The 27,847-nt window shown below is 36.8% G+C and overlaps 3 protein-coding genes across 3 annotated transcripts; 2 read left to right on the forward strand and 1 right to left on the reverse strand.

The window, feature by feature from the left end:
- Nucleotides 1-825: 825 nt before the first annotated feature.
- LOC132176370 (putative DEAD-box ATP-dependent RNA helicase 48) lies at nt 826-6,309 on the forward strand. The gene is made up of 10 exons (XM_059588557.2): nt 826-2,040; nt 2,308-2,414; nt 3,192-3,247; nt 3,331-3,555; nt 3,725-3,931; nt 4,031-4,117; nt 4,361-4,456; nt 4,535-4,750; nt 5,134-5,316; nt 5,958-6,309. The coding sequence occupies exons 1-10, from the start codon at nt 986-988 to the stop codon at nt 6,186-6,188; spliced, it is 2,463 nt and encodes an 820-aa protein (XP_059444540.2). The 5' UTR covers nt 826-985; the 3' UTR covers nt 6,189-6,309.
- A 7,507-nt stretch (nt 6,310-13,816) lies between these two features.
- LOC132173354 (Stress responsive alpha-beta barrel domain protein) lies at nt 13,817-20,228 on the reverse strand. The gene is made up of 11 exons (XM_059584825.2): nt 20,028-20,228; nt 19,255-19,366; nt 18,412-18,539; nt 17,942-18,081; nt 17,744-17,812; nt 17,156-17,294; nt 16,871-16,933; nt 16,748-16,791; nt 14,685-14,785; nt 14,545-14,600; nt 13,817-14,417 (listed from the first exon to the last, which is right to left on the reverse strand). The coding sequence occupies exons 1-9, from the start codon at nt 20,134-20,136 to the stop codon at nt 14,699-14,701; spliced, it is 891 nt and encodes a 296-aa protein (XP_059440808.2). The 5' UTR covers nt 20,137-20,228; the 3' UTR covers nt 13,817-14,417; nt 14,545-14,600; nt 14,685-14,698.
- A 1,300-nt stretch (nt 20,229-21,528) lies between these two features.
- Nucleotides 21,529-23,233, forward strand: LOC132176653 (uncharacterized). Its single transcript, XM_059588919.2, has 3 exons — nt 21,529-22,147; nt 22,639-22,963; nt 23,038-23,233. The coding sequence occupies exons 1-3, from the start codon at nt 22,042-22,044 to the stop codon at nt 23,129-23,131; spliced, it is 525 nt and encodes a 174-aa protein (XP_059444902.2). The 5' UTR covers nt 21,529-22,041; the 3' UTR covers nt 23,132-23,233.
- The last annotated feature ends 4,614 nt before the right edge of the window (nt 23,234-27,847 follow it).

Genomic DNA, 27,847 nt, shown 5'->3' on the forward strand with positions numbered 1-27,847 from the left:
GATTTGACAAACACTCCTAAACTTTTAATTTTTATCACTTTTGACCCTTGTTAGTTTTCAACATTAAACTCAAACGGTTTGACTTTTTATGCCGATTATATCCTCACCAAGAAATTATACCGTTTTTTGCCTCAAAACTACAACATTTACCCAACCCAAAATGACGTCTTTTTGTGCATTAAAATTATTTATTTTTTTAAAGAGGGTAGTCCGGCCGGGGGTGGTTTCGGCCACCCCCAGGTTAATAAACTATATGCAATTTGTGTATGTATTTTTAATAAACTATATGAAATTTTTACATATATTTTTAATTTAAAAAAAAATATATAAATTGAGAGAGTTTGAGATTTTTTGTGTTTACAAGTTATCTTAAAGGTTTGAGTTTCAAGTTATCTGTGGTGTGACTTAATAATAAGTGGTTACATTTAAGAAAAGGAAATTACACGTATTCGAATATTAATTAAAGTACAATTCGACATCTTTGTCGGGAAAATAAATATAACCTAAGATTGGGTTTTATTTGCCGAGAAATAATATATAGTAAAGAAGATGGGTGTGCAAATTTGTTTTTGCCACGTCAGAAATGATTGTAAAATAGTTATAGGTGTAGTATTACTTCCTGTACAAAATTGCTATGAGTATGTTTTCTTAATGTGTTTTAAGGGGTAGTTTTCTTTTTAGTTTGAAAAAAAAAAAAAAATTGTAATAATGCGACCTGTTTTTATATTTTGAATTGTTTGATAGTATTTTTAACTTAAAAGCAGGAGGAAAGAAAAAATACTTGGGCCAGATTCAGTCTTTAGAAACTAAGGGCCATTTGGGCCCAATAGGACCCATCTCAGATTCTCAATGACTGCAAAACCCTTAAAACCCTAACACATCATCTTCCTGCTTAAACCCTGCACCTCTCTCTCTCTCTCTGTCTCTGTGTCTCTGTCAACTCAAACCCCACTTCTCCAATCACTCACATTTCAACCAAAACCAAATGTACTCTTCGATCCTTCTGGAGCGTCATAGAACCTTCTCGAAGCTCTGCGCTCTCATCTTCACGCGCCCCATGGGCGGCGGGCCACGCACCTTCCCCGGCGGCGTAAACAAGTGGCAATGGAAGCGCATGCACGAGAAGCGAGCCAGAGAGAAAGAGAAGAACCTGCTTGAGCAGGAAAAGCAGATCTACCAGGTCCGAATCCGCTCCCAAATCCGTGTACAAGTCGCTGGGAAAACCGACTCGAATCCAACCACTGACCCGTCCACCGGTCACGGCCCGATGAGCCCCACCGACCACATAAAGGCCCTAGCCAACCGCTTCATGAGAGAAGGAGCCGAAGATTTGTGGAACGAGGACGACGGTCCGTTGAAGTCCCCTCCGCCGCGTGGACCGGACCGGCAGTCGGGGTTCACTGGGTCGAACCGACGGAGGGGATCGATCGGGTCGCCGATCGATTTGAGGAGGCTGGTATCGGAAGGGCGGGAAAATGCGAATTTGACAAACCTCAACCGCACTTCCGTAAATGAAAGGAACTACTCCGTGCAGAGGCGGAGGCGGTTTCGGCGAAACGGGAGCTCAGAGAGCTCCGACGACGACTCAGATTACCGTCCGGTGGTGAGCGAGCCGGTCAGGCCATTCGCAAAGAATTTGGCGGGAAACCGGAGAGATACGAATTCCAAAAATGCGAAATTCTGTAGGGATAATGAGAGTTCTGGGAGCGATGATTCGGGTTTCAAGGGAGAGTCAAAGAGGTATTTCGCTGGAAATTCGAGTTTGAAGTGGCCGAGGCTGAGTGTGGATGGAGAGGAGGGATTGAAGGATGAGAATGAGGGAGTGAGAGGTGGGAGGGGAGTGAGGAAGGTGGTGGGGAGTAGTGCTTCTCTGGGGAAGTATGATGTGAAGATAACGAAGAGGGTGCCGCTGCGGTCGTTGGAGGAGGAGTGTGATTTTTCGGGGGACGTGGAGTTGATAAGGCGTGAGCTTAGCAAGAGGAGGAGTTTGGTTGAGAATGGGAGGGAGAAGGGTGAGGAATCGGTTCTTAGTAAGAAAAGGTATGCTTTGTTTGGTTAATAAGTGAAGCTAGAAATGAGAAAAGAAGTATCGAAGTATTACTCATTGATCATTTGGAACTGCATTATTTGTAGTTACTTTTTGTAAACTATGAGATTGCTATTTCATTTATTCATTTGTCTTTTCCAGCAGTCCGCATGGAGCGTATAAAAATATGGTTTTGGGTGTATAGATAAAAAAAAAAGGTTTTTGAATTGGGGAATTCCTCTGTGCTAACTGGGAATTTTTTGGGTTTTCTGTTTATCCAGATTTGATGAGTGTGGTATATCCCCAATGACAGTCAAGGCATTTTCTGCTGCTGGATATATTCAAATGACACGGGTACAGGAGGCTACTCTATCTGTTTGCCTTGAGGGTATGTTTGTGGCTTCTTTGGCATTGTCATTTGTAATTCATATCCAGTTTTCTGTTACTTCTTCAATTCCTTAGTCACATTGATTTCCGAGGTAGATATTGTTGATACTGCTATGTTCTGTTATTTTCTAGGAACTTAGGCTCTTCATTCACCAAAGTACTGTGGTATCAGTTGTAGGTATTACTGAGTTGCGTCATTCAAAAGAAAACTTTGTGGTTGAAATATGCAAGTGCGTGTTAGTTACCTCCACCTTTTAAAAGGTGAAGGTGTGAGAGAAGTAGGGTTTTACATCCGCCGGATTTGGATGATTGAGGTGGTTTCGTAGGGAGTTAAGACGTCGAGGAATAAATTTGAGGTGTGATTCTGAAGTCCTGCATCGCATTGATAGATAAATTATCAATATGATTAGAATGCAGAAATACGAATTTGAGTGCTAAAGTGAAGCTTTATGATTGGATCAAGATATAGTGTTTACTGTTGCAGCCATCTTATGATGTTATAATGAGTGAAAATTTTGGGGACTTTATAATTACTACATGGGCTTGCTGCATTAAGCCATGTGCGGTTCATCTTTAATACAGTTGTTTCTGATGCATTCATCTTTAAGATTGTTGTTTACTTGATTAATTATTTGCTTGAATGCTAATTCCATGCCTAAGTATTATGTTCTTGTAGCCCCTGTTTGAGTCAATTTGTATTGCTTAAAGATGTTTGATTTCTTCTTATTAAGAAGAATCAAGATTATAATTGATGGTTTCCGTTCTACTGTGGGGGCAGGCAAGGATGCTTTGGTGAAAGCTAAAACTGGTACTGGCAAAACTGCAGCTTTTTTGGTACACACTGGCCCCTTTACGTTCTTGTGAATTAATATGTAATAGCTTTTGTTCTTTCCTTCAAAGTTGTTAAATACAAACAGCTTCCTACCATTGAAGCAGTTCTAAAGGCTACAAGTGAAAATACTGTTCAACGGGTGCCTCCAATTTATGCTCTTATTCTCTGCCCAACGAGGGAACTTGCAAGTCAGATTGCTGCAGAAGCGAAGGTTATGCTAAAGTACCATGATGGCATAGGTGTGCAAACGCTAGTTGGAGGTACACGTTTCAAAGAGGACCAGAAACGACTAGAATCAGAGCCATGCCAGGTTTGTTTATGTGTAATGCATGTTAAAGTTTCTGCTTTTGGAGTGTGTGATTACTAGAGAATGGACAGTTAATTTACAAAAAATCAAATTCTCCTGTTTTCATCTGTTACAACATGGATGCAGGAAGAATAATGATATCCTTTTTCTTTTGAAAATGAACTTTTTGCAGATAATAGTTGCAACTCCTGGTAGGTTGCTGGACCACATTGAAAACAGGTCTGGCTTGTCTGTCCGTTTGATGGGATTGAAGATGCTTGTCCTTGATGAAGCTGATCACTTACTAGACCTGGGATTTCGGAAGGACATGGAGAAGATTGTTGATTGTTTGCCCCGTGAGAGACAGTCCCTTTTGTTTTCTGCAACCATCCCAAAAGAGGTTACATTTTCTTAATCTTTCATCGCAAGCTCTAAAACCATTTTATTTATTTTCGTATAAAACAGCTAAAATTTTATGTTGCGGATCATGATTATGCAGGTTCGCCGAATATCTCAACTTGTTTTGAAAAGAGAACATGCTTTTATTGACACGGTGGGTCTGGGTTGTGTAGAAACTCCTACTCAGGTATAATATAACTGTAGTAATAAAAAGTTATTGTTGCTCTTGAACTTCTTGTAAAACCTTTAAGCTGATGACATGTATATTTTGTACGATTCTAGTAGACACTATTTTAATTGATAGTGTCTTGATGTTCTTATGGTTGTATACAGATCCTGTACATTACGTGACAATGGATGTTATGGTTATTTCTAACTACAACCTGGGAAGCAACAAGTTATAATGCTCATTTTCATTTGCTAAATGCAGGTTCAGCAGTCTTGTCTTGTTGCTTCGCATGAATTACATTCTCAAATAGTGTATCATCTTTTGAAGGAACATATCTCGCAATCACCTGACTACAAGGTAAGAATTTGTAGCTTCAGCTTTTCATTTTCTTGGTTTGTCTGTCCTCGTGGCCTAAACATATTTATTTGCACCCAGGTTGTTGTCTTTTGTACAACTGGGATGGTAACATCACTTATGTATCTACTTCTACGGGAAATGAAAATGAATGTTAGGGAGATACATTCTAGAAAGCCCCAGCTTTACAGAACTCGTGTATCTGATGAATTTAGGGCATCCAAGCGACTGATTCTTGTCACATCTGATGTTTCAACACGTGGAATTAATTACCCTGATGTTACTTTGGTCATCCAGGTATCCCTAAAGGCTTTTGATTTAATTCATTAGCTGCTAATATATTTCAAATATATCATTGATTTTGCATCTCTTACCTTCTTCCCCTTTAATAGACACATTCGCAATGATGCACTGAAAATCATGTATATTTTTACTTAGTATATTGGATTTCCACATGCTACATGAATATTTCATGGAAAGCTAGGATAGCTGTTCTGGTTATTTCTAATCAAATCTGGAAATCTGGACCATTAAAGAACAATTTGCTGTGGAAAATTATTAGATGTTTACAGTCGTGCAATATTAAAGTAAATGTCAAATAGGCCTGTGTACATAATTATCTGTTGTCTCTGCATTACTTATTGGTAATGTAAGCTAATGTGAAGGTTGATTATTACCAGATAGGAATTCCTTCTGACCGGGAACAGTATATACATCGCCTTGGAAGAACTGGACGGGAAGGCAAGGAAGGGGAAGGCATATTGTTGCTTGCACCATGGGAAGAATATTTCTTAGATGAAATTAAAGACCTGCCGCTTGAGAAAGTTCCTTTACCGCATTTGGATCCAGAGATAAAGTTAAAGGTTAGTGTCCAACTTGACACATGCTTAAGTTGCATTTCTCGTCAAAAAAAAAAAAAAAAAAAAAGTTGCATTTCTCGTCAGTATATTTTCAAACTGGATTCAACTAATTTATTAAGCTTATAAGTTTGAAAGATAATTAGAACAAAAACATCCTTGTAACTGACAACGTAGAATTTGTAGTAGTCTACATGCTGAAGTCCTGTAATTCAATGTTTTAAAGTCCCTGATGCATTTCAGATTTCTGGAATATATGGCCGCCTTGGATGGCAATTATCACTGAAGTTATACATTTGATAGATGCATGATGCAAAGCATCTGCTTTGTAGAATGTACAGAGATGCAGCTCTCTGTAAATAGCAGAACTTCAAACATATATGGTCTATTCCAATTTTCATTTGACCCCCCTCTTCTATGGCCTTCACCTTTTTGGCATGAGTAATTATATTCTTTAAACCCATTTCACACCACCGGCTGACATGACTTTCCAGCCACTTTAAACACGCTACGTCAGCCGGTGTAAAATAGGTGCAAAGAGTAGTATTACTCTTATTATGTTTTTGAAGCGTGCATTGCTAGGTTGTAGGTTTTCAGTCCCTTCAGGTTTCCTGATCATAATGCTTGGGATCGGTTTACACTTGCAGATTGAAGATTCGTTGGCAAAGGTTGACGGCAGTGTTAAAGAAGCAGCATATCATGCTTGGCTTGGCTATTATAACTCAATCAAGGAAATTGGGAGGGATAAGACCACTCTTGTTGAATTAGCCAACCAATTTTGTCAGTCAATTGGTTTACAGAAGCCTCCTGCGCTCTTTAGGAAGACAGCTCTTAAAATGGGTTTGAAAGGCATCCCTGGCATACGAACTAGGAATTAAATTTGTCTGGGAGTTGGGCAAAGCTCAAACTGTACACCAAAAACCAATACATTTTTGTGTAAATAATTGTAAGCAACAAGGTTTAAGATTATGATCGCATTGTTGTTTTGATGCACTTTTGCTTGCTTTCTAACGTGGTGTCCTCGTCTCCTAGAAAACAGGTATTCATTCCTTTTGAGCAGAATGATTATACTATATTAAAGTGTGCAGAATAGTTATTTTATTAGGAAAAAAAAATAGTCTTTATTGAGAATAGAAGGTCGAATAAAATAGCATATACTTATACTATAACACTTATAATAGCCATTCTTATGGTCCATGAACGAATGATTATTCTATAAAAGTTTTAGGAGAACTAGATTTTTCTTTCAATCATCTCAATTGTGATGTGACTTTTAAAATTACCATTGATTTTGAGATAATCATTATTGAATTTTGATTTATTAACGATTCTAATTAGGGAAATGGCGAACTACAACCAAATAAAAAAGAGAAGGGTGGGCAACCCAAACAACAGCTCAAAACTAACCAGAAAACGATGCAGAAACAAGGCAATGCGAACAAAGTAACAAGGTAACAAGCAGAAATGGGTCAAATAAATAACATGACCCATAGAGAGAACCAATGCAGCAACAAAGAGTTGCTATTAAATGCAAAACAAAGAGTTTCGGAAAGGGCAAGCCGACTGGAATCTTTGCAAACAAATCAGAACCTGCACCACAAAAGGTTTGATCTGGGTCACTAACGAGTGGCCACACCATATGAAACAAATTGGCAAACAACAGGCGAAAGGAAAAGTCCCCACCCAAAAGATTAGCAGCAATAGTCAATAGAGCAAGGAGACTAAATCCCACGAAAGAAAGCAACAAAGAAATAAAGGAAACAACTAAAAAACAGTAAAACAAATAACAAAAACCCAAAACACCGAGTTAACGAAGGTGGAGAGCGGCAGCAAGAGGAGCGTGATGGCCATGCACCGGTGCGTGATACACAGATGGAGGCTCGGAGGTGGACAGCAAGGGGCGAGATAGTCGATGGTGAGGTACGAAGGAGGATCAGAGAGGCGGATATGAGCATATCTCGTTATGCTCGTCAAAACCGATCGAGGATGAGCGTGACACTGGGCTGCCGAACAACGGAGAGGAGGTGGAGGACGATGGATTTGTGCAGGAGAGGAGAAGGGGACACCATTACCAAGGCTGGACTATTACGTTTTATGTAAAACCAAAAGAAAGGTAGAAAAAGCAAGAAAAGAAGAAAAAAAAAATGAGAAGAAAGAGGGAAGAGATGAGCTATGGACACCTCAAAAAGCTCACACGACTGAGCAGCTGTCTCAGAAGAGACGATGAAGAAAAAATCTTTCAGAGGACCTCTCTCAGCAAAGCCACGTCACATTTAGTAGAATTCAATGAGGACTCTAGCCTTCTTTCTAACATTACTCATGCGTCCAATAAAAATACACCTAAGGGTTTGAACTCACTACTTATACTTTAATACTACGTTAAACTATTACTTATATAATTCAATTATTTAATTAATATTCTAACATTCCAGAACTTTTTTCTCGGTCTTGAGTTTTTAGAATGATTACTTGTCAATATTAGCTGCTCAAAGACTAAGGATAACTAAACAACCCTAAACCTATAATAGGATGACCCACATATTTCAACAAAATAAATAGGTTAGTCAAACCAACACATTATCCAGCATGTACGATTGTAACAATTAAAAGCATGAAGTAGATTGCGCAATTGCTTGTACTCCTAGGTTTTGATGTCAGAAAAATCTCTCAATAGAATTTGAGATACTCAAAACAATAATATAATTATCTTTTATCCTTTGTGATAAACTGATAATCAAAGAAAAGGCCAAATATGACTTTTGGATTGACTCGAACAATAATAATGCAATGCAGAGCAATAATGTCCTCTAGAAAAAGTATCAAGTTTGGCTGCAGCTGCTGATCATCCTTCTACAAGGCCAAAAATGAATACATCATCAGTGTTGAAGATAACTTGAGCAACTTGCACTCAGCTTAAAGATGCAAATAAACCATTTTTTAAGATTTTTAGTGGGATAACCAAACATGCTTAAATAAATCTTAATCATATACAAGCCAAGCTTGAGCAAAATTGTGGGATTTTAAGAGCAATAGTATGGAGCTAGCCGCGCGCTTATTGTATTGTATTTATTTCTTATTATTATTGTTATTATTTATAGCTAAAATTTGGTTGGAATCAATAAAAATCACTCTACATTGGACTCTCCAAAGTTAGAATGTTATCTAAAATAAAAAATTGAATACAAAATTATCAAAAAATATTATTAATATAATAGAAAAAGATTGAGAGAGCGGAATGTTCATAATATTGATGTTAACACATATTGATAGACCACGCCTTATAAAGCAGATGTCACTAGTTCGAATACCTCCTTCCCCTCTTGTGTGGATTTAAAAAAAAACATATTGATGGAGCATTGATGGTTTCTTACATTTCGTATACGTCAATCATGCTTGTTAATTGGCCATCTCAATATCTTGTCTTCAAACTCCAAGATTTTTCAAGCTTTTCAAGCTTTTCAAGCCAAGCCTGATCCAGGAACAGTAGGGGAGGGGATGGGATTTTTTATTATTATTATTTTTTTTTTATGGCCAAGCCTTGCTTGGGGTTGGGGGGTTTTTCTAATGTAATAATTTAATTTAATTTAATTTAATTTGTCCATGTTTATCTATTTATTGGTGCTTGCTTATATAAAAATCCCAAAATTTTGACATTTGAGAAATGTTAGGGGTACTAATTCTTTTACTAATATATCTATATATATATATATATATATATATAGATATAAGCTTATTAAACTAATGTGTACATCATTTATTGGAGAAAAACAAAATAATTAATTACGAAAAATGTAATGAGTACCAATAAATAAACTACACATTAGTTTAATAAGTCTTTGCTAGTAAAAGAGTTAGTACTCCTAATATTTCTCTTGACGAGACATTTAGACTTGTTTTTTAAGAAGGGCTTATGAATCCATTTTGTTTTTGCTAAGTATCTTCAATAAGTTATTAGTTTTTTTTTTTTTTATAAAAAAAATGAAATTACACTTCTCCCTCAAATTACATTTACTATGTCTTCCCTGTCTTTCAATTTGTTTTATGTACTCTACCGATCTACTATAAAATAATAATAATAATAATAATAAAACCCACGGACATGCCATGGGTTAGTTAGTTTTTTCTGTTTTTTTTTTTTTTTTTTAACAATTTTTTAATATTTTTTTATATAGATTTTTTAAAGGGCATTTTTATATGTTTGGTGGCAAAAGGGGAGAGATTGCAACCTCAATGATAAATTGGTAAGGTACATTAACCAAATTAAAAGATTGAAGATTCATTACAAACTACAAATGGGGCGGTAGAATGAGAGAAAGTAAGTATAATTATTTACTTATTTAAAAAAACTATATCTAAGGATGTAGGTCTTACACATAAATATTGATGGAACAGTGATGGTTTGTTTATATTCCCTATCAATATCATAATCAAATCTTCTTTATGTCCTCCAATTCAATATGTAATCAAATTCAGACCCCAATGGAACCTGACAAGGCATTAAAGAAAATGTTGTAACTCTTTGGCTATTTTGAAGCCACTAGCCATCCTGGGATATGAACATCTCACAATACCAACCCCTCCATTAAAACTCATCTTAACAACCCTTTGCATTGGTGACCATTTCCACCACCATGACTTTTTTTTTGGGGGGAACATAATACCATGAAAGATGGGTAATTAACGTAGCTTATTTGCCTTCGTATAAACTAGTGTTACAGTCTATGTGGTACTTACTATGTCAGTCACTGAATGATTAAATTTAGAAAAAATTTCTGAAAGCTCTCTTGAACTTTCATGCGTTTTGAAAGTACCCATTCAAAGAACAAAAACTCTCAATTAAATGTATCAAACTTTTAATTTATTTCAATCATCCAATTCCATTAGAATTTTCCTTTAAATCTTGTCAAAATTTTCAAAATATTTTTATTTTTTTATTATAAAAAATTGTAAAAATTGAGGCGTTTATGTATTTTTTTACTAAAAAAAATTGCAATTTTTTTGCAACATCTTTGCAATTTGTTTTTTATAAAACAAAATATGGGTATTTTGAAAAAAAAAAAAGGGGGAATTGGGCAATTGAAACAAATTAAAAATTCGATAACCCTTAATTGAGAATTTTTAATCTTTAGGGGTAATGTCAAAATTAGTGAAAGTTTAGAGGGGATTTTTTAAAAAATTTCTCCTTATATTTATCAGTTAAATTTTATAGCTTAATTTTTTTTTTTCTCTCTCTCATATGGCATCATGTAACTTATAATAAAAAGGGTAATATCTCAAATATTTTTGAACTGAATATCAATAGAATAGGACCAAAATATCCTGGTCGGTCGGTCCAATTACCATTACTAATTAATGAGAGCTTAATTTGGAAACATTAACAACTAACAAGGGACGATTTTCATGGGTCGGTGCAGGCCAAGAATCTACTAGAAAATGCAATTGTTTTTCATGGAATTAGTCTTCAAAACCACGTCATTTTGGGTCTACATCCTATTAAATAGATTCTACAAGCTCATTGAATTTTCAACCCTTTGAATATTAGGTCTTCACTAAATCATCATTTTCCTGATTCCCTCTCTTCATGACGTAGTAGGACTATTGCGGTCATAATTTCTATTTCCCACGTTCTTCTTTTCTATTTTATTTATTTTTTATTTAAAAAAAAAATCAAGAAAATAATATTCTTTGGTGAAGGTGTATCAAAAGATAAGGATAGAGGAATTGCAGTTTGCCCGACCGTGCAAGAGGATTTAGAGAAAACTCTCTTATTTAAATAAGTGTTCGGACAATTTGAAACTTGTTCAAGTACGTAAATCACGTTGAGATTCTCTCTCAATCACCCATCCAAATTAACTACAAAAAATTCTACTCGGTATCGAAATCTTAGCTGAGATTATATATTAGCAATAATGTCTAGTCATCTTAAGCCAATACGGACAAGTAATTATAGAGAATCCCGATCCGGATCAAATGTATCAAATGCGTATTAGAATCAGAAATTTGGTGCCATTTTTCATTTGGAAATGGCCGGCTTAGAAGCAAGAACATGTGGTGAGGTAAAAACCATGACAGAGAACGTGGTGCCACTCGTCAATTTGATCAAGCACCACTTGTCCATGAACATACCACAATTCTCCAACAATAATTATATCACGACTTAAATAATCAAACCCATATGGGCAATTAGAGATCCAATTAATGAAGAGTCAACGGCCTCACCTCACCTTCACAAATGGTTTTTCAAATTGGCACTCCACTGCATGCAATAGGACAATCATAGCTTTCAACCTCTCATATTACATCAAATCAAGATGTGACAAGACCTCCCCACATGGATAAATCTAAAGTTAGGCATGAATAGATGCATTTGTGTCCATAACAATCTTCACCTTTATGAATCATCATGGTTCTTGTGGGATAAATTTGCGAAATAATTACATCGAAAAATGCTAAATTTATAATTTTTTTTTTTTTTTTTTTTTTTACAATTTAGTGGCACATGTCAATATATGATTGAAAGGTGTTAAAATTTTTCGGTAACTGACATGACTCCAATCAGGCAATCACATACCGACACATCTCAACAAGTTATAAAATAGTTGTAAAAATCCACATTAGTTGCAAAATAGTTTGATTGCAAATTCAGTGACAAGAAGGGGGCATTTCAGCCATTTCAATGGAATGAATTGAAGAGTTTTGGCTCTATCTTCACCACAGGTTTCCTGATCCTATATATTAAAAGAAACCAGACCTACCTGAATACTAAATCATAACTTGCTTCCTCTGCCTTTGTTATCATCAACAACAAGAAGACATGTTCTGATCACTGAAATCATGGGAACTCAATATCTCAGGCTTTCATTTGTGGTCTTTGTGATCATACTCACAATCAGCCAGCAATCATCTTGCCGCTTCATGTACAAAAGCATGAGTGAAAAAACCAAGCCATTCAACTCATATTCCCAGTTTTCATGGCATTTCTCTGCAAAAGGTCAAGAGGGATACCACAAAGAACGTACCGACCGAGCTTATGGAGTTTCGCTACGAGCAGTTCCGGGGGGACCAAACCCACTTCATAACTGATCAGCCTTCTTGTAAATCTTGTGTACTCAGTGAATATTAAATTTTTGCAGTTTGCAGTATAAACTCATTTTCTTTTCCTTTTACAGAGATGTATAATAGATAGAGTTGAGAAGGAATGTCAGTGATTGTAGTCTCTGAAGAAAATGTTATTGTACTTGATTGAATATATAGAAAAGACAATCCAAGAAGCAGCATGCATACTTGCACAATGGATGATATTCAATCATGTAATCTGCAGGAGTTTTGCTTTTCCCAGCAGAGCTGCAATCTGATCTGGGGAATAGCTTAATTGATGAGGAAGACGATAGAATTTTGTAATAAAGAAATAACAGCCAACAAAGAGTTCAACTCATGAAAAGTCAGAAGTGAGTTAAATAATAATTTCATGCTAAAAAAATAATGGATTGAAGTGCTACAGGAGGTATGAACGGGTTAAGCCACCAACTAAAGTATGTATTGGTCTAAAATAACTGTAATTGTCTAGGAAAGGAAGTCAAATTCATGCACATCAATGATTTTTAATTATTATTATCAACCAGAATGGTGGGGCAGAATTCTGGCTCTTGTGAAGTTTAAATTTTTTAAAATAAATAGTGGTAACAATAATTGATTTGCAATTTTTAAACATGTCTATAGTTCTCCCTGTACCAAGGTCAAACTCCAAGATGTGCTAAAAACCAAACAGGATTGTGACAGGCTTTATTAGACATAAAATGTTTATTTTGCTTATTTATGCAGTATTATCACATAGAGACTAAGGCTAGCACGCAAGTACCTAGAGGACAGATCAGAATGATCAGTGAATGCGGCCACTATACAGAAATTTTCATTCCATGAGCTGAGTTGAGCTGAAAATTATGCTAAAAATATTGCTAGTAAACAGGGAAAATCTTCTTGTATGGGTGACTTCAATCAATTTCAGAGGATGGAACTGATTAGGTTCAAAGCATCACCCAACATATTGCTTCCTTACCAGGGTCTTGTAGGACAGAACAAGTATCTGGTAGTTGGGCTTGACGCCATACATGAATAACATTTTAACCAAAAAGGTCATGTCTCTGTCCAAGCATACATACTGAGTGTGTTTTGCAGTTAACATATGCAGACAAGCTAGAAACAAGTTTCAAAAGTATATCACTTCTTGTCGAAGAGAAATGACACAAGAGATGGGCGCCTACAATTAAAGAAAATGCACATACAAGTGCAAGAGAGAAAAAATGCAGTTGGTGAAATATATCTACAGTAATACATAGGCAAGGGTAAGCAAAAGAATCAAGAAAGCAGAATCAGCATAACTTCGTAAACTGCCACTGTTAAGATAAAGACAGAAACTTCAGATGTATTGTTTGACCTTGTAGAGGAAGAGCTATAAAAATGTATAAAGAATTATCAGTCTATGGGGTCACTATACAGAATATTCATCTCATGAGAAGCTGAAAATTAGTATAAAAATTATTACAAGTAAACAGGAGATGTCTTCATGTATGGACATTTCCATCATTTTCTAAGGATGGAACTGATTAGGTTCAAAGTATCATCCAACATATTGCTTCCCTACCAGGGTCTTGTAGGACAGATCAAGTACCCAGTAGTTGGGCCTGATACCAACTATATACATGAATAACATTGTAACAAAAAACTCATGTCTTTGTCCAAGCATACATACCGAGCGTGTTTTGCGTTAACATATGAGAAACAACTCTTCAAAAGTATGTCACTTCTTGTCGAAGAGAAATGCAACATGAGATGGGCAACTACACTTCAAGAAAATGCACATACATGTGCAAGAGAGAAAATGCAGTTGGTGAAATATATCTACAGCAATACATAGGAAAGGGCAAGCAAAAGAATCAAGAAAGCAGCATCAGCGTAGCTTCGTAAACCGCCACTCTTCTCCCCTTCCCCTCTGTTAAGATAAAGACAGCAACTTCAGATGAAGTGCAACAGCTTTGAACAAACCCAACACAAACCACCTCATCACTTCGAACAACTTTATCAGCTTTATCAATAGAGGAATTCAGCAACTACAAGATTTAAATTTGAATAGTTCAATGATTTCAATCTTTAACCAGAAAATCTTTCAATTCCCTCCCCCCCCTCAAAAAGTACCACAAAAAAAAAAAAGAAAAAAAAAAAGGAAGAAAATCTGACCTGTACACCTACTCTTAGAGTGTTGAACAAAATAAGGAAGAATGCGTTTTCAAAACCTGCAAGAATTTGATGTAAACTATAAGATATAGGTACTCTTTCAAATAGGCATCAAATAAAAATTCACAGGGATTAATACAAACCACGAAGGACCTCGCTACATGATCTCAGTGCCCACTGGATCTACAGAAAAATGAATAGAAAGTGTTTTCTGGGTGATTGGATGGAACTTAGACCTCCACATCTGTTTTTCAGAATTCAAAGCTAATTAGATTCTTGCTACTTGATATCTTTTACAAGATAAATTTGCAACAGCTTGAGTTGAAATTGGCAGAAGGCATTGAGTCTGAAAAATTTAGAAGACTTCAGTTTTTTTTCATTTCCTTCTATTTTTCAGTTTTAAAGCTTTTAAAAAGTTTTAAGTTCCAGAAATTCACCCTTATCCATATGTAAAACTTCAAGATTTCCCAAGAAATTTTGGATTTTACTTATCAATTTTGACCAAGTCTGAAACAAAATCTAAAGAAGTAAAATTTAAAACTTCCACAGAAACTTGCATTAGACAAGGACCATAAATAGAAACCTATCAGAAAACAACTTATTGAGCCAAATAATTCAGAATTTTATTATCTAATAAAATGGAAGCATTTGAGAATCCTTAGCCACATTCATGATAAAAACACTTTCATTGAATTAACTATTGAGGGAATCCAACGGTGATTCATAAGGAAAACATTACTACAAGAGCTTGAGATATTTTTGCCATTTTTGCCTGCCCTCCCTAGTGGTCGGCCAGCGCATAAATACTAAGGGGCCATCAACACCTGAGCATTACAAAGGAAAGTGAAATATTGTGATATGCCTAATGGGCTTTATGGCTTATTTATGATTTAAAGTAAAAAGGGAAACTAATTAAGGAGTCAACTAACACATGTTTTCCATACATGTTTTTGGAGCCAACTATGTATGATGATCCTCTATTATTTTATTTTATTTTATTTTTCTTACCATGCAAGAACTCTTTCCATGTAAAAAAGAATAATGCATGAAGTGGATTCTCTTACCATGCAAAGAACACTTGCCATGTAAAGAAGAATAACGTAATACCTTAGACCCATATTGGAAAGATGAATAGTCCATATAAAATGGTTGAATTATAAAAGTATTCAAGGGTGCTAAGTCTCATATTGGTTCCTTACTAGGATTGAGCTTTATAAGTGATTCTAAGTAATCTCTAAAAATTGACTAATCCTTTTAGAGTGATAGTGTAGATGTGGCTAGCACTTTTCTGAGTCGTTACAAATGGTACGAGAGTAACCTAGTAATGCCATGTGCTACTCTCTTGAGTCCCTCCAAGAATGATGTAGCTATTAAAATCATCATTGAATTTGTGATTGATCATTATTGGAGTTTAATCAAATGATGATTTTAATAACCACATCATTCTTGGAGGGACACAAGAGAGACTTCTAGAATTACTCGGGGGAAAAGAAGGGGGGGGGGGGGGGGGGGGGGGGAGGGGGAGCTTATAACACTCTAGTCTCACAATGGGAAGATAGTGATCACTTCGAGGGGATTGGGCCTCCAATTCTTGTTTCAAGCAAAGGTAAATGTCTTTGATGATTTTGCCACATGACATCTATAGCTTTTATAGGGGAAAATCAAGCTAAATATGGATATAAGAAATCAAACATAACAATTAAGACAAACGTAACTAGCAAGAAAATAATCTATAGAAGGAAATTGATGTAGCGACCAAACTAGGTGTAGGGACCAAGCCAAGGGGAGGATTCCTTGAATCCTCGAGACTCCTATCAGATTATAAAGGCACTCTTGGGTGCTAAGTTTCACATTAGTTCCTTATTAGGTGAGACTCAATTTTTTAAGTGATTCTAAGGAATTTGCAAAAATTGACTGGTCATTTTGGAGTGATAGAGTAGAAGTCGATAGTGCTTTCCTTGGATCGTTACAAATAATGCATGAGCTGGATGTGGGTGTGTGAACCTATTTGTTCAATAGGCAGAATTTCCTCAAACACAGTTTGCAGGAAAAATTTGTTCACAGAAAAATCACATTATTCGTCTAGAAGTTCTTCACCACAGCTAGGGTTTCTTGAATGACTCATGTACAGAATTGAAAAGAAAATGCTTGCTATTTTATCCCACAAAAACTGAACAACAAATGATCACAACATTAGGATCCTTACATCTTGGTATTCTGAACTTCCCATAAATAACTCAAAGGCCTCGACTGCAAAATATGCAAGTACAAAGCAATCAACAAATGGAGGTGCCATATAATCAGATAATAAATGTGAAAGAGAGCTCACATGACCGAAATCGTATCACTATTCCATGTGTATATTCCTTATTGCTGAGATTTAAATTGAGACCTGATAATCAAATACTAATAAGATACGAGTCATGATTAAAATATTGAATATAATAGATTTTTCTTCATAGGAACCAAGAAACAAAATGATCCAAACAGTCCCAAGGGTTGTCTGGAATTGCTGTGAAACATAGATTATCTATAACCTGTTTATAGTTCAAAGTGGCCTGCTCAGGGAAGGCCACCATGCAGCATAACAATTGATGGGTTTCAGCTCACACACCTTGAGTAGATTGGACAATTAAGGATGGAAACCCAATTGTCAGCCTCGCAAAAGAAGCCAGTGCATGTTCAACAGGTCCACCAATTGCATTATTAACAAATGAAATCAAAAGTACGAACTCCAGACCATAGTTGAATTCCTGTCGCGAAAGTAGTATGAATCTCTTTAGATACTACAGTTTAATACCAGTAACCAAGAACAAATACCATATTGTAACATATGGAACTAAGAATGGAAACTCAAGATTCTATTTGGTTCCAAATTGGTAAGAGAATGGAAACATAAATGTAAACAACCAAGACATATATGATTGAGAAATGCTACTAAGCATTCTCAAATGTCCATCTCTGAGTATTCACATTCACATTCAGCCTCGCAAAAGAAGCAAAAGAACAAAAAGAATGCTAAGAGATGGACACTTGAAAATGCTAAGTGGCATTTCTCTATATGATTTCATATCATTTGAATCCCTTTGCTGTATCTGCATGATTAGCAATGAGCTATAGACAAAAAACCACAGGGAAATCAAAATTCAAAGCATTTCTGTTTCATCTCTAAAGCCAAAGTTCAAAGTACATCACACCTTACCTCTCCTTTTCGAAAGATAGGAAGGATATCATCTACTACTTCAGCTTCAAAGTCTATATTGAATAATCCCTGTTAATAGAGGCAAATATCAGTCCAACAAGTTGCACAAATTTGAAAATCTGAGGTAAGGTTGATTAAGAGAAAACGGGAAGAAATGAAATATGAACAGAGTGTCAGTGTTTACATGTCAGACCATACATGACAGTAAGGCATAACATGCTCTTTGAGAACTTCCAAGTAGAAAGGGTTCTCATAGAATTTTGCAAGGTCTTCTTTCCTTTGGAAACGGATATAGACAGCATGCGTGTAATTTTCGAGATTTTCTTCTGAGATACGTCCTGCTGGAGAAATTAGAAAATCTATTCTATACAAACTGAATCAATAAATATATGTATGTGCCTGTGAGAGAGTGTGCATAAGTGCGTGCCTCATTGAAATCGCAAATCAATTGATAGGTCATGCACATAGGCCCATTTATCAGTGTGGGTCGGGCAACTGCAAAAGCTACCAAACTGAACTGGTGTTTAGTACCATCAAAAGGTTGTCTTGGAGCTTCGACTACAGATCCAATTTTTTGATGCTTTGAAAAGAAAATAAGGCTTCCTTCATGCAAGTAATGTTAGCTATACAGTATGTGTCCTTGCATTCTATCGAGAGCAGAAACTCACCTAATGATATTGCAACAATTCCACCCATTTGATATTGAGTTGTATAGAGATAATCCAGCATATCCTTCTCTTCCTCATCAGATAAATTCTCCTTTGCTTTGAGCAGACAAATGTGCTCCACAACTTTTCTGTATAAATGAAAACAACCCATGAATAACAAGCAGCAGTGTCATACAAATGAAAGGAAACGTATGCATCAAACTGAAAAACTGAACTTGATAACAGAACCTATTAATATATGATGCTTATAGTTAGCAGGGACAATGTATGCAAGAATATATACGAAACAAACAGAAACAGCCTAGAAAACTATATTATATTGTTAAATTCAAGGGCACTGAAACTATAAGAAACCGATACGGGGATATAACTCAACTTGCATCAACTCTCAGAATTAAGAGTGGTATTCAAAAATAAACGTATCAGTAACTTCTATGCGTGGTACATGTATTCTATAATTTCCATTCAACATATTACTCTCATTGTCAATTGGCATGTAGAAGGAGCCCTGGCAACACAAAGGTTACCCACCATTTTTACCTATAGATATAAATGTAAGAAATAGTGTATACTTCAGAGTACTATCAGGTCTGAGCAACATGCATGACAATTCAGACTACTAAAATGTCACCCATCATAACTAAAAGCTGTCAAATCCCAGACAAATTTTGAAGGACAATTCGTATGATCCTTAATTTGTTCAATACAATGACTCTCTGAAATCTGAAAAAACAACATATGAATAACAAAATAAGCACTATTGGTGCTTTTGATTCATACAATTGTTTTTCATTCTGATACCCATATAAATTTTCATGACAACAATTAAAGTGCTATATGAACCTTTTCCGATCCAACTTGGAGCTCGAGCTCCTGTCCTCAGAGGCTGAAGCTACCACTCGCCGGTTCATTGCCCACCTCTGCCCCATGTTCATGACTCCATTCACTCGAGAAACTAGAATAGAATAGTATCCAAAAAAAAAGAAAAAAGAAAAAAAGAAGAGGGTAGAATAAGTGAATAAATTCATGTTTAGTATCTAATTATATCATAGTAACAGCTGAGCTTGACTCTGACATTACTCTACTTCTTATTTAAAGCTAAAAATTTTGCGTGTTTACCTAAAATTTGGGCTCACACAAGGGAGGAAGTACTAAAAATAACAAGGACGAAATTAAATTTAGCATTTCCTATAAGCACAGACATTTGGATGAATATATAAAAATTATCAAGAAAAAAACGAAGATTAAATAACCAAAATCAGATGCTGGCATGCAGATGAATCTAATTCAATAATGAAACCTACCACTAGAATGACAAGTATGAGATTGAATTGAGCATTTCCTACAAGCTCAGACATTTGAATCAATGGTAATTTATAAAAAGAGAAGGAAAACAAAGCGGAAGAAATAACCCAAATCAAGTCCTGGCGTGCAGATGAACATAATTCAATATCCTAAACGTGAGGACAGTAATGAAACCCTCTTGCATTTCCTAAAAGCTTAGACATTGGAATCAATGGTAATTTAAAAAAAAAAAAAAAAAACCCAAATCAAGTGCTGGCGTGCAGATGAATATAATTCAATATCCAAAACGAGAGGACAGTAATGAAACCTACCATTGAAAGAAGCAGAGCGAGGAGATGAAGTGTTAAGGCGGAGGAGAGGGTGGTGGATGAGATAAGTGGGAGAGCTTGTTGATGATGCATGGGGAGCTTGACTGAGCATTTTGGTTCTCTGGTTGATGAGTGTGTGTATGTGCGTTCGTTTTTTGATATCTCCAACGTTAAATAGAGCAGACAGTCCTCAAACTCACGCTCCTCAAATGGGTGGACGAGGAAAAACGATTTGTTAAAAATAACGTGTTCTTCAATTGCCGCCTTATTATCAACGACATTACCAACTTCCCCTTCTAATATAACCCCCATTTCATTTTTGGGTTAAATGTTCACCCATGTGTTTGCATTCTTTATTTTTAATCACAGGAGATCTTTTTGGTTTGCCTAAAAATGAAGATGGTCTCTCTACTCAAAATTTAACGGAAAGCCACTTCAGCATCAATTACGATTTGACACGTGTCCATATAATTAATTAAAAAAATATTATTTAATTAATATAATATATATATATATATATATATATATATATATATTTGCAACATCTTTACAATTTTTTTTTTTAATTTTTATAAAAGAGTATTTTGGGCGTTTTGACAAAAATTAACGAAATGAGGTAATTGAAATAAATTTAAAGTTCGATATCTTTATAACTAAGAGTTTTTAAACTTTTAGGGAGTAGTGTTAAAATGAGTAGAAGTTCAAAAAGATTTTATGAAATTTTCTTCTTTTTCTTTTTTTCACAAAGTTTCCTATGAGGGAATTCCTCTAAATTAGTTTGTTAAAATAAAAATAAATTTATTTCGGACCATTAAGTTATGCATCATTATGGAGTTGAAATGCATTTCGGGCAGTTTAAGAAAATAAAATAAAATGGAAATTATTTTTGGAGTATTGATATTGTCAAAATTAAAAATTCGAGACTATAATTACAAAAACATTGATATTTTGAAGAATAAGTGAAGTTTTTCATTCTCTTTCCTTTGTGTTATGATTTGTATAGGTTAAGCTTATGTTTGCTATATATCTAATTATGTATTTATGAATTATTAGAAATACTTAATATTATACTTTTATCTAATTTTTATTTGAGATCAATTTTTAAATCTAGCTTTATTAAATTGATAAGACATTAAAGCCGTAAACTGTTAATAAAGCTGAATTCTTGATTTATCTAATGCGGTGCGGTGATTGGATGTGATGGAATAGCTCGAAACAAGTACGGTTGTGGTAAGAGCATCAGATGATTTCTATCCGCAAGATCCATATACCGCCCAATTGATGCAAATACTCTTTCCCATCCTCTATAGAAAGTGCTATCACAGTAATTACCGTGGATTCGAATACCTACACATGCACCACAATCCTAGCCGTTAATTCCACGTAATCTCAATCATCCAATAAACCACTAACCTAAAATGCTAAAACATACTCGAACTCTTCCAAAGTTTTTCTTGCCTCGTTTCAGAAAACCCAGAATTAGCTTCACCCTAGCGCGCCTCTCTCTCTGTATTTCTGGCTCTCTCTACATTTTTAGGGTTTTAGCGATGGAAAACTCTAAAATTCCCCTTGAAGCCTAGGAAGATGAAGCAGGTTCAATCATTGGCACAACACTTTCTTGTACCAACAACAAAGAAAACTCCAAATCTTTGAAATCTTTGAAGTTGGCTCAATCATTGGTATTGACATTGGCACAACGCTTTATTGTTTTAGTGTCTACAAGAACAGGCAGGTTGAAATTATAGCCAACGACGAAGCATGTCTTATGTTTACTGACAGTGAGAATCAGATCGGTGAGGCTGCAAAGAATGAGGCTGCTGTCAACCCTGAAAGGACTATCTTTCACTTCATAAAGCCAATAGCAAGAAATTAAGTTGTTTTGTTGATTTGTTTTGTGATTATTTGTTTTGGTATTGACATTGGCACAACGCTTTGTTTTGAAGGATGCAATTTGTGTGCCCCATTCGTGCTAAGATCTCAAGCTGAGACAACTTCAACTCTTAAGCCAAGCTATGTAATGTGTGTTCAAGCTTGGCCCATAAGAAGTTCAGGCGAGCTCGAGCTCAGAGCTCATGCTCGAATTTGGCCGGTGGTAGTCCAACGCAACATTTCGTTTGCATCTGGTGTGACTCTTAATTTCTTCTATGCGTGTGTGCGGTTTTTTTTTTTTTCCTGGCTCTTCATTGCATTGTCAGTGTGTGTGGATATGGTTCGAATCATATCCACGAAGCTGCTGATCTAAGTCCGAATTTGGCTAAAAATATATATATATATATAGTTGGCCTAGTCCATTTAAATCAAAACTAGTGGGATTGACACTCAATTTCTTCTATGCGTGTGTACAGTTGTTTTTTGTTTTTGTTTTTTTTTTTTTTTTCTGGCTCTTCATTGCATTATCAGTGTGTGTGGATATGGTTCGCATCATATCTATGAAGCTGCTGATCTGAGTTCGAATTCGGCTTATATATATATATATATATATATATATATATATATATATATATATATAGTGGGCCTAGTCCATTTAAATCAAAACTAGCGGGATTTCTTCCTCGCCCTATCTCTCTTTTTGTATTTCTTACTTATTGCTCTCTTTGTATTTTTTGGGTTTTAGTGATGGAAAGCTCTAAAATTCCCTCTAAAGCTTATGAAGATGAAGCAGGTTCAGTCATTGGCACAATGCTTTCTTGTGCCAATGACCAAGAAAACTCCAAATCTTTTGAAATCTTTGAAGCTGGCTCAATCATTGGTACTAACATTGGCACAATGCTTTATTGTGTTAGTATTTACAAGAACGGTCAGGTTGAAATTATAGCCAACGACGAAGCATGTGTTGCATTCATTGACTGTGAGAATCTGATCGGTGAGGTTGCAAAGAACCAGGTAGCTGTCAACCTTGAAAGGACCATCTTTCACTTCAAAAGGCTAATAGAAGAAAAGTAAGTTGTTTTGTTGATTTGCTTTGTGATTATTTGTTTTGGTTTTGACATTGGCACAACACTTTGTTTTAAAGGATGCCATTTATGAGCACCTTTCGTGCTGAAGTTGAGATCTTGAGCCAATATCTCAAGTTGAGACAATCTCAGCTCTTAAGCCGAGCTATGTAATGTGTGTTCAAGCATGGCCCATAGAAAGTTCGGGCGAGTTCGAGCTCAGCACTCAAGCTCGAGTTTGTTAAGAATGTCATTTCGAGCCGAGTTGGGTACTTGACAAGCTTGCTTAAACTCAAACTTGAGAAACAAGGCTATTAGATTTTTTAGTGTGTAATCCGAGCGGAGTTTAAGCCCGAATTTATGAACAACCTTTATATATATATATTAAATTGTTATATACTAACTACTAATAGTATTACATATTAATTAGTGATTTTGTAGGCCTCCCATGGTTGAAAAGCCTTTCATGCAATGATAACAGTAGTTTTGCTTAGTTTTCTCTCTAGGGCGCCGTAAAACCCAAGAGGAGAAGAAGATTTCACTTCTGATTTTTTGATCTCAGAGAGTGGGGAAATACTCAACAAGGCGATTTCCTTGGAATCTGCGTGTTCCTATTGTGTAGCAAAGATGGCAGAAGAGTTGATAAAAAAGTGGAGGAAATTCTCACTGTCGGAAGAAGAAAGTGCTAGGGTGGAAGCTATTGACAGTGTGGTGGATGTTCTGGAATCGAGAGGACAATCCTGGCTGGTGGGCAAACTCATTGGTGAAAAGTTTATTGGGAAGGATTACATTCGATCTACACTCATTAAGGATTGGAAGTCGACCGGATCGTTATGCTTCAAAGTCCTAGGATAAAATTTATTTCTCCTAGATTTTAAACATTTTTGGGATAGATCGCGAGTACTAGAGGGACGCCCTTGGATTTTTTAGGGTCAACTGTTTGCGATTGAAGAGTTTGATGGGTTTACACCGCCCAATCAAATGAGATTTGATACAGCCACCTTTTGGATCCGAATGTATGATCTTCCGCTGGTCTGTATGGAGCAAGAGATGGGATTCAAAATAGGATCCACAGTAGGAAAGGTGGAAGAAGTTGATACCGACATTGACGGAACGGGTGGGGGGAGTACTTGCGGGTTCGGGTGCATGTAAATCTCTCAAAACCAATTCCAAGGGGACGTACTCTGAAGTTGAAAGACAAACTCTTGGGGTGCCTTTTCAATATGAAAAGATTTCAAAGTTTTGTTTTACCTGCTGAGTTATCAGTCATGGACCTGAAGGATGTCTTAAAGGGGGCGACAAGGGTAAACAGGGAGAAGGAGCAGAAATGGAGTATGGTCCATGGCTCAGAGTTCCACCCAACAGAGCTTGGTTGGAGAGATGGTGGATGCGACTCCGAAACGAGGCCAAGAATTATATGCAGGGGGTAGGGTGTGGCTCTTCCAGTTCACCGGTAGCTGCAGCGACGGCGGCGGCGCCTACTGCCAAGGGTGGTGCTCGTGTTAGGAAAGAGTTTGAAAAATCCAAAGATGGGCAAACTGCCCATGCACCCTACGTGAAGATGGGGAAATTTCCATATGAAGCGCTAGATCCTTTTGATGATAATAATGAGGTGAATAGCGGTTTTCATGGCAGAGGCGGAGTTGCGGGAAGGGGACCTAAGGACGGAAGGGCAGAAGGGGAAACTGGAAATGGTTATTTTCGGAAAGTTGTGAATGTTACACAAAATCAAGCGAAATCGGCAGAGTTGGTTCCAAATCCTGTTGATCACGCAAGTTCAAAAGCTATGGATTCAATGTCCCAAAATGGTGAAACAGAAATGGTTATGGAAAATAATAATGGAGGCATTGATGAGAATGATGGAAGCATTGATGATGAAGCTGAGAGAAGGAAAGGATAGAGTCAGAATGCAAATAAGGGAAGCAAGTCAATAAATGGGGAATATACGAATGAGAAGATACGACAGTTTTCTTTGGTAGATGAAGATAAGGCGTCAGGTTTGGGAAATAATATTAACCTAGAAAGTGATTTTGTGGCACAAATGACACCCTCTTTTGAAGGGCCTGCGATGGGACTGCCAAGTGGCTATTCTCATGGGCCACTTGGCGTGAGTCTGAATGAGGAGACAATAGTAAGGGAACATGATGAAGCATGTGTAAATCGTGGTGACGTGGAGCAAGAGATAGTACACTCAGTGAGGAACGTAACTGGCTGGAAGAGACGAGCACGTGCAAGCCAAGCAATACAGCAAGGTAGGAGTGGTTCAGTGCCGAACAAAAGAAAACAAGAGACTGAGATCGAGGAGGTGGGCTTGAAGGGGGGAGAAAAAAGAGTAAAAAAAGGAAAAAAGAAAGAGGACAATGCTATGGGGGTAGAAACAATATTTGGTTGGGGATTGGCGGGGGTTGTTAAACACCCCCACCGACCGCAATGAGTCTTTTATGTTGGAACTATCGAGGGCTTGAAAACCCTTGAACAGCTCAAGACCTCTACCGTATGGTGAAGGAAAAGCTGCCCAATGTAGTCTTTCTTATGGAGACCAAGTTACAAAATAATAAAATGATCTCCATCAAATATAAATTGGGTTTCCAAAATATATTTATGGTGGATTGCGGAGGAAAAAGTGGAGGTTTGGCTCTTCTATGGGGTGCCGAAGATGATGTGGAAATACAAAACTATAGCAAACGACATATAAATGCAAAGTTATCTCTCTTGTCTAGAGGGGTATGTTGGAAGTTTACGGGGTTCTACGGCCATCCAGAAGCAAGCAAACGACATGAAGCTTGGAAGCTACTTCGTCACTTGACAAGTATGGAGCCACTTCCTTGGCTCTGCGCTGGGGATTTTAATGAAATCCTTGAGGCATCCGAAAAAGTGGGGGGGAATGGAAAAACACAAGGTGCGATAGAAGTGTTCAAAAATACTTTGGAATTTTATGATCTCCATGAATTGGGATACCGAGGTTCAAAGTTTACATGGTGCAATTATAGGGAGGGGAATGACTTCATCAAGGAGAAACTTGATCAGGCGGTAGCTAATCTAGAATGGGTCACAAGTTCAGACCACTCCTCGATGTGGATTCTGTTGAAGAAAATGGAGTCGGGCCGAAAAAAACAAAGGTTGTTCCAGTATGAAGAGAGTTGGGGCAGAGAAGTGGAGTGTGCAAAAGTGATTAAAAAAGTGTGGAGGCGTAAGATACAAGTGGAGAGTACTTGGCAATTTGTAAAAAAATTTGGACAGGTGTCGGATGGGTTTGTTGAGATGGAAAAGAGTGGAAAGGAATGGTTTGGAGGAGGAAATAAAAATTAAAAAAAAAAGGATTTGCTGGACCTTTATGGGCGGGGATGTGCAACAACCAAATGACACCGAACCAGATTTACGACGGGAAGTGCGAAGATTGATGGAAGAATAGGATCTCAGGTGGAGGCAAAGAGCAAATGAGGAATGGCTGGAAAATGGGGACAGAAATACCAAGTATTTCCATGCTTGTGCGACTCAACGACGAACGAAAAGCCAAATTTTTTCTATACAAGACGAAAGTGGTCATATGTGGGAAACGCAAGATAGCATTGGTGGAGCTTTTGTGACCCATTTCTCTTCCCTATTCACGTCTGAATTTGTGGGGGGGGGGGGGGGGAGGTGGGAGCTTGTTTAAATCCGATCGAGAAGAAAATCACACCTGAAATGAATTCAACATTATTGAAGAAGTTTACAGAAGAAAAGGTGACAGTGGCTCTGGGGCAAATGTCGCCCTTAAAAGCATCGGGTCCTGATGGTTTTTCGGCTGGGTTTTATCAAAAAAATTGGGTTACAGTGGGGGATGAGGTTAAATAAAGAATTAAATTCTATGTACATTGCTCTCATTCCGAAGGTAGTGAATCCTACAACAGTAAATGAGTTCCCAACCTATTAGCTTGTGTGTCTTGTATAAGCTTATTTCTAAGGCACTTGCTAACCGGTATAAAACAGTTTTGCCTATGATCATTTCTCAAAACCAGAGTGTGTTTATACCTGGTAAGCTAATCACTGATACTATTTTAGCAGCCTATGAGACCCTTCATACAATGCATTCCCAGATGTGGGGAAAGAAAGGTTATATAGCTATTAAGCTCGACATGAGCAAGGCGTATGATAGAGTGGAGTGGGGGTTTCTGCAAGCGGTGTTGAGAAAGATGGAGTTTCCAAGAAGATGGATTCGACTGATGATCATGTGTGTCAAAACAGCAAATTATGCGGTACTTGTTAATAGAGTACCAATGGGTAGTTTTCAAGCTACTAGAGGATTATGACAGGGTGATCTAATATCCCCTTATTTGTTTTTGAGTTGTGCGAAGGCACTCAATTGGTTACTTGCCAGGGCTGAAATGGATGGGTCTCTTTCGGGGGTGCCAACTTTGAAGAGGGGGCCTCGGATTAATCATCTTTTCTTCGCAGATGATAGCCTCCTGTTTTGCAAGGATAATGTACAACAATGTCATTGGATGTCCCAATTATTAGATATGTATGAGAGGGCTTCTGGACAAAGATTGTATAGGCAAAAAACTTCAATTTTTTTCAGTCGTAATACATCCGTGGAAATGAAGTAGGAAATTATGGATATCTTTGGGATACCCTCTCACCAGAGGTTTGATTAATACTTGGGATTACCGGCATTGGTAGGGAAGTCGAGAACACAAGCTTTTAATGGTATAAAGGATCGAGTGTGGAAGCGGCTCCAAGATTGGAAACTGAAGTTCTTATCACAGGTCGGAAAAGAGATCTTGTTAAAAGTAGTAATTTAAGCCATACTGACCTACAGTATAAGTATTTTTTTACTCCCTAAGGTTCTGTGTAGGGAAATCAATGCTCTTATGCATAAGTTTTGGTGGGGTCACCTTGAGAAGGATACAC

The sequence above is a fragment of the Corylus avellana genome, chromosome 3, assembly GCF_965113065.1.
Source record: "Corylus avellana chromosome 3, dhCorAvel1.hap1.2, whole genome shotgun sequence".
Lineage (NCBI taxonomy): Eukaryota > Viridiplantae > Streptophyta > Magnoliopsida > Fagales > Betulaceae > Corylus > Corylus avellana.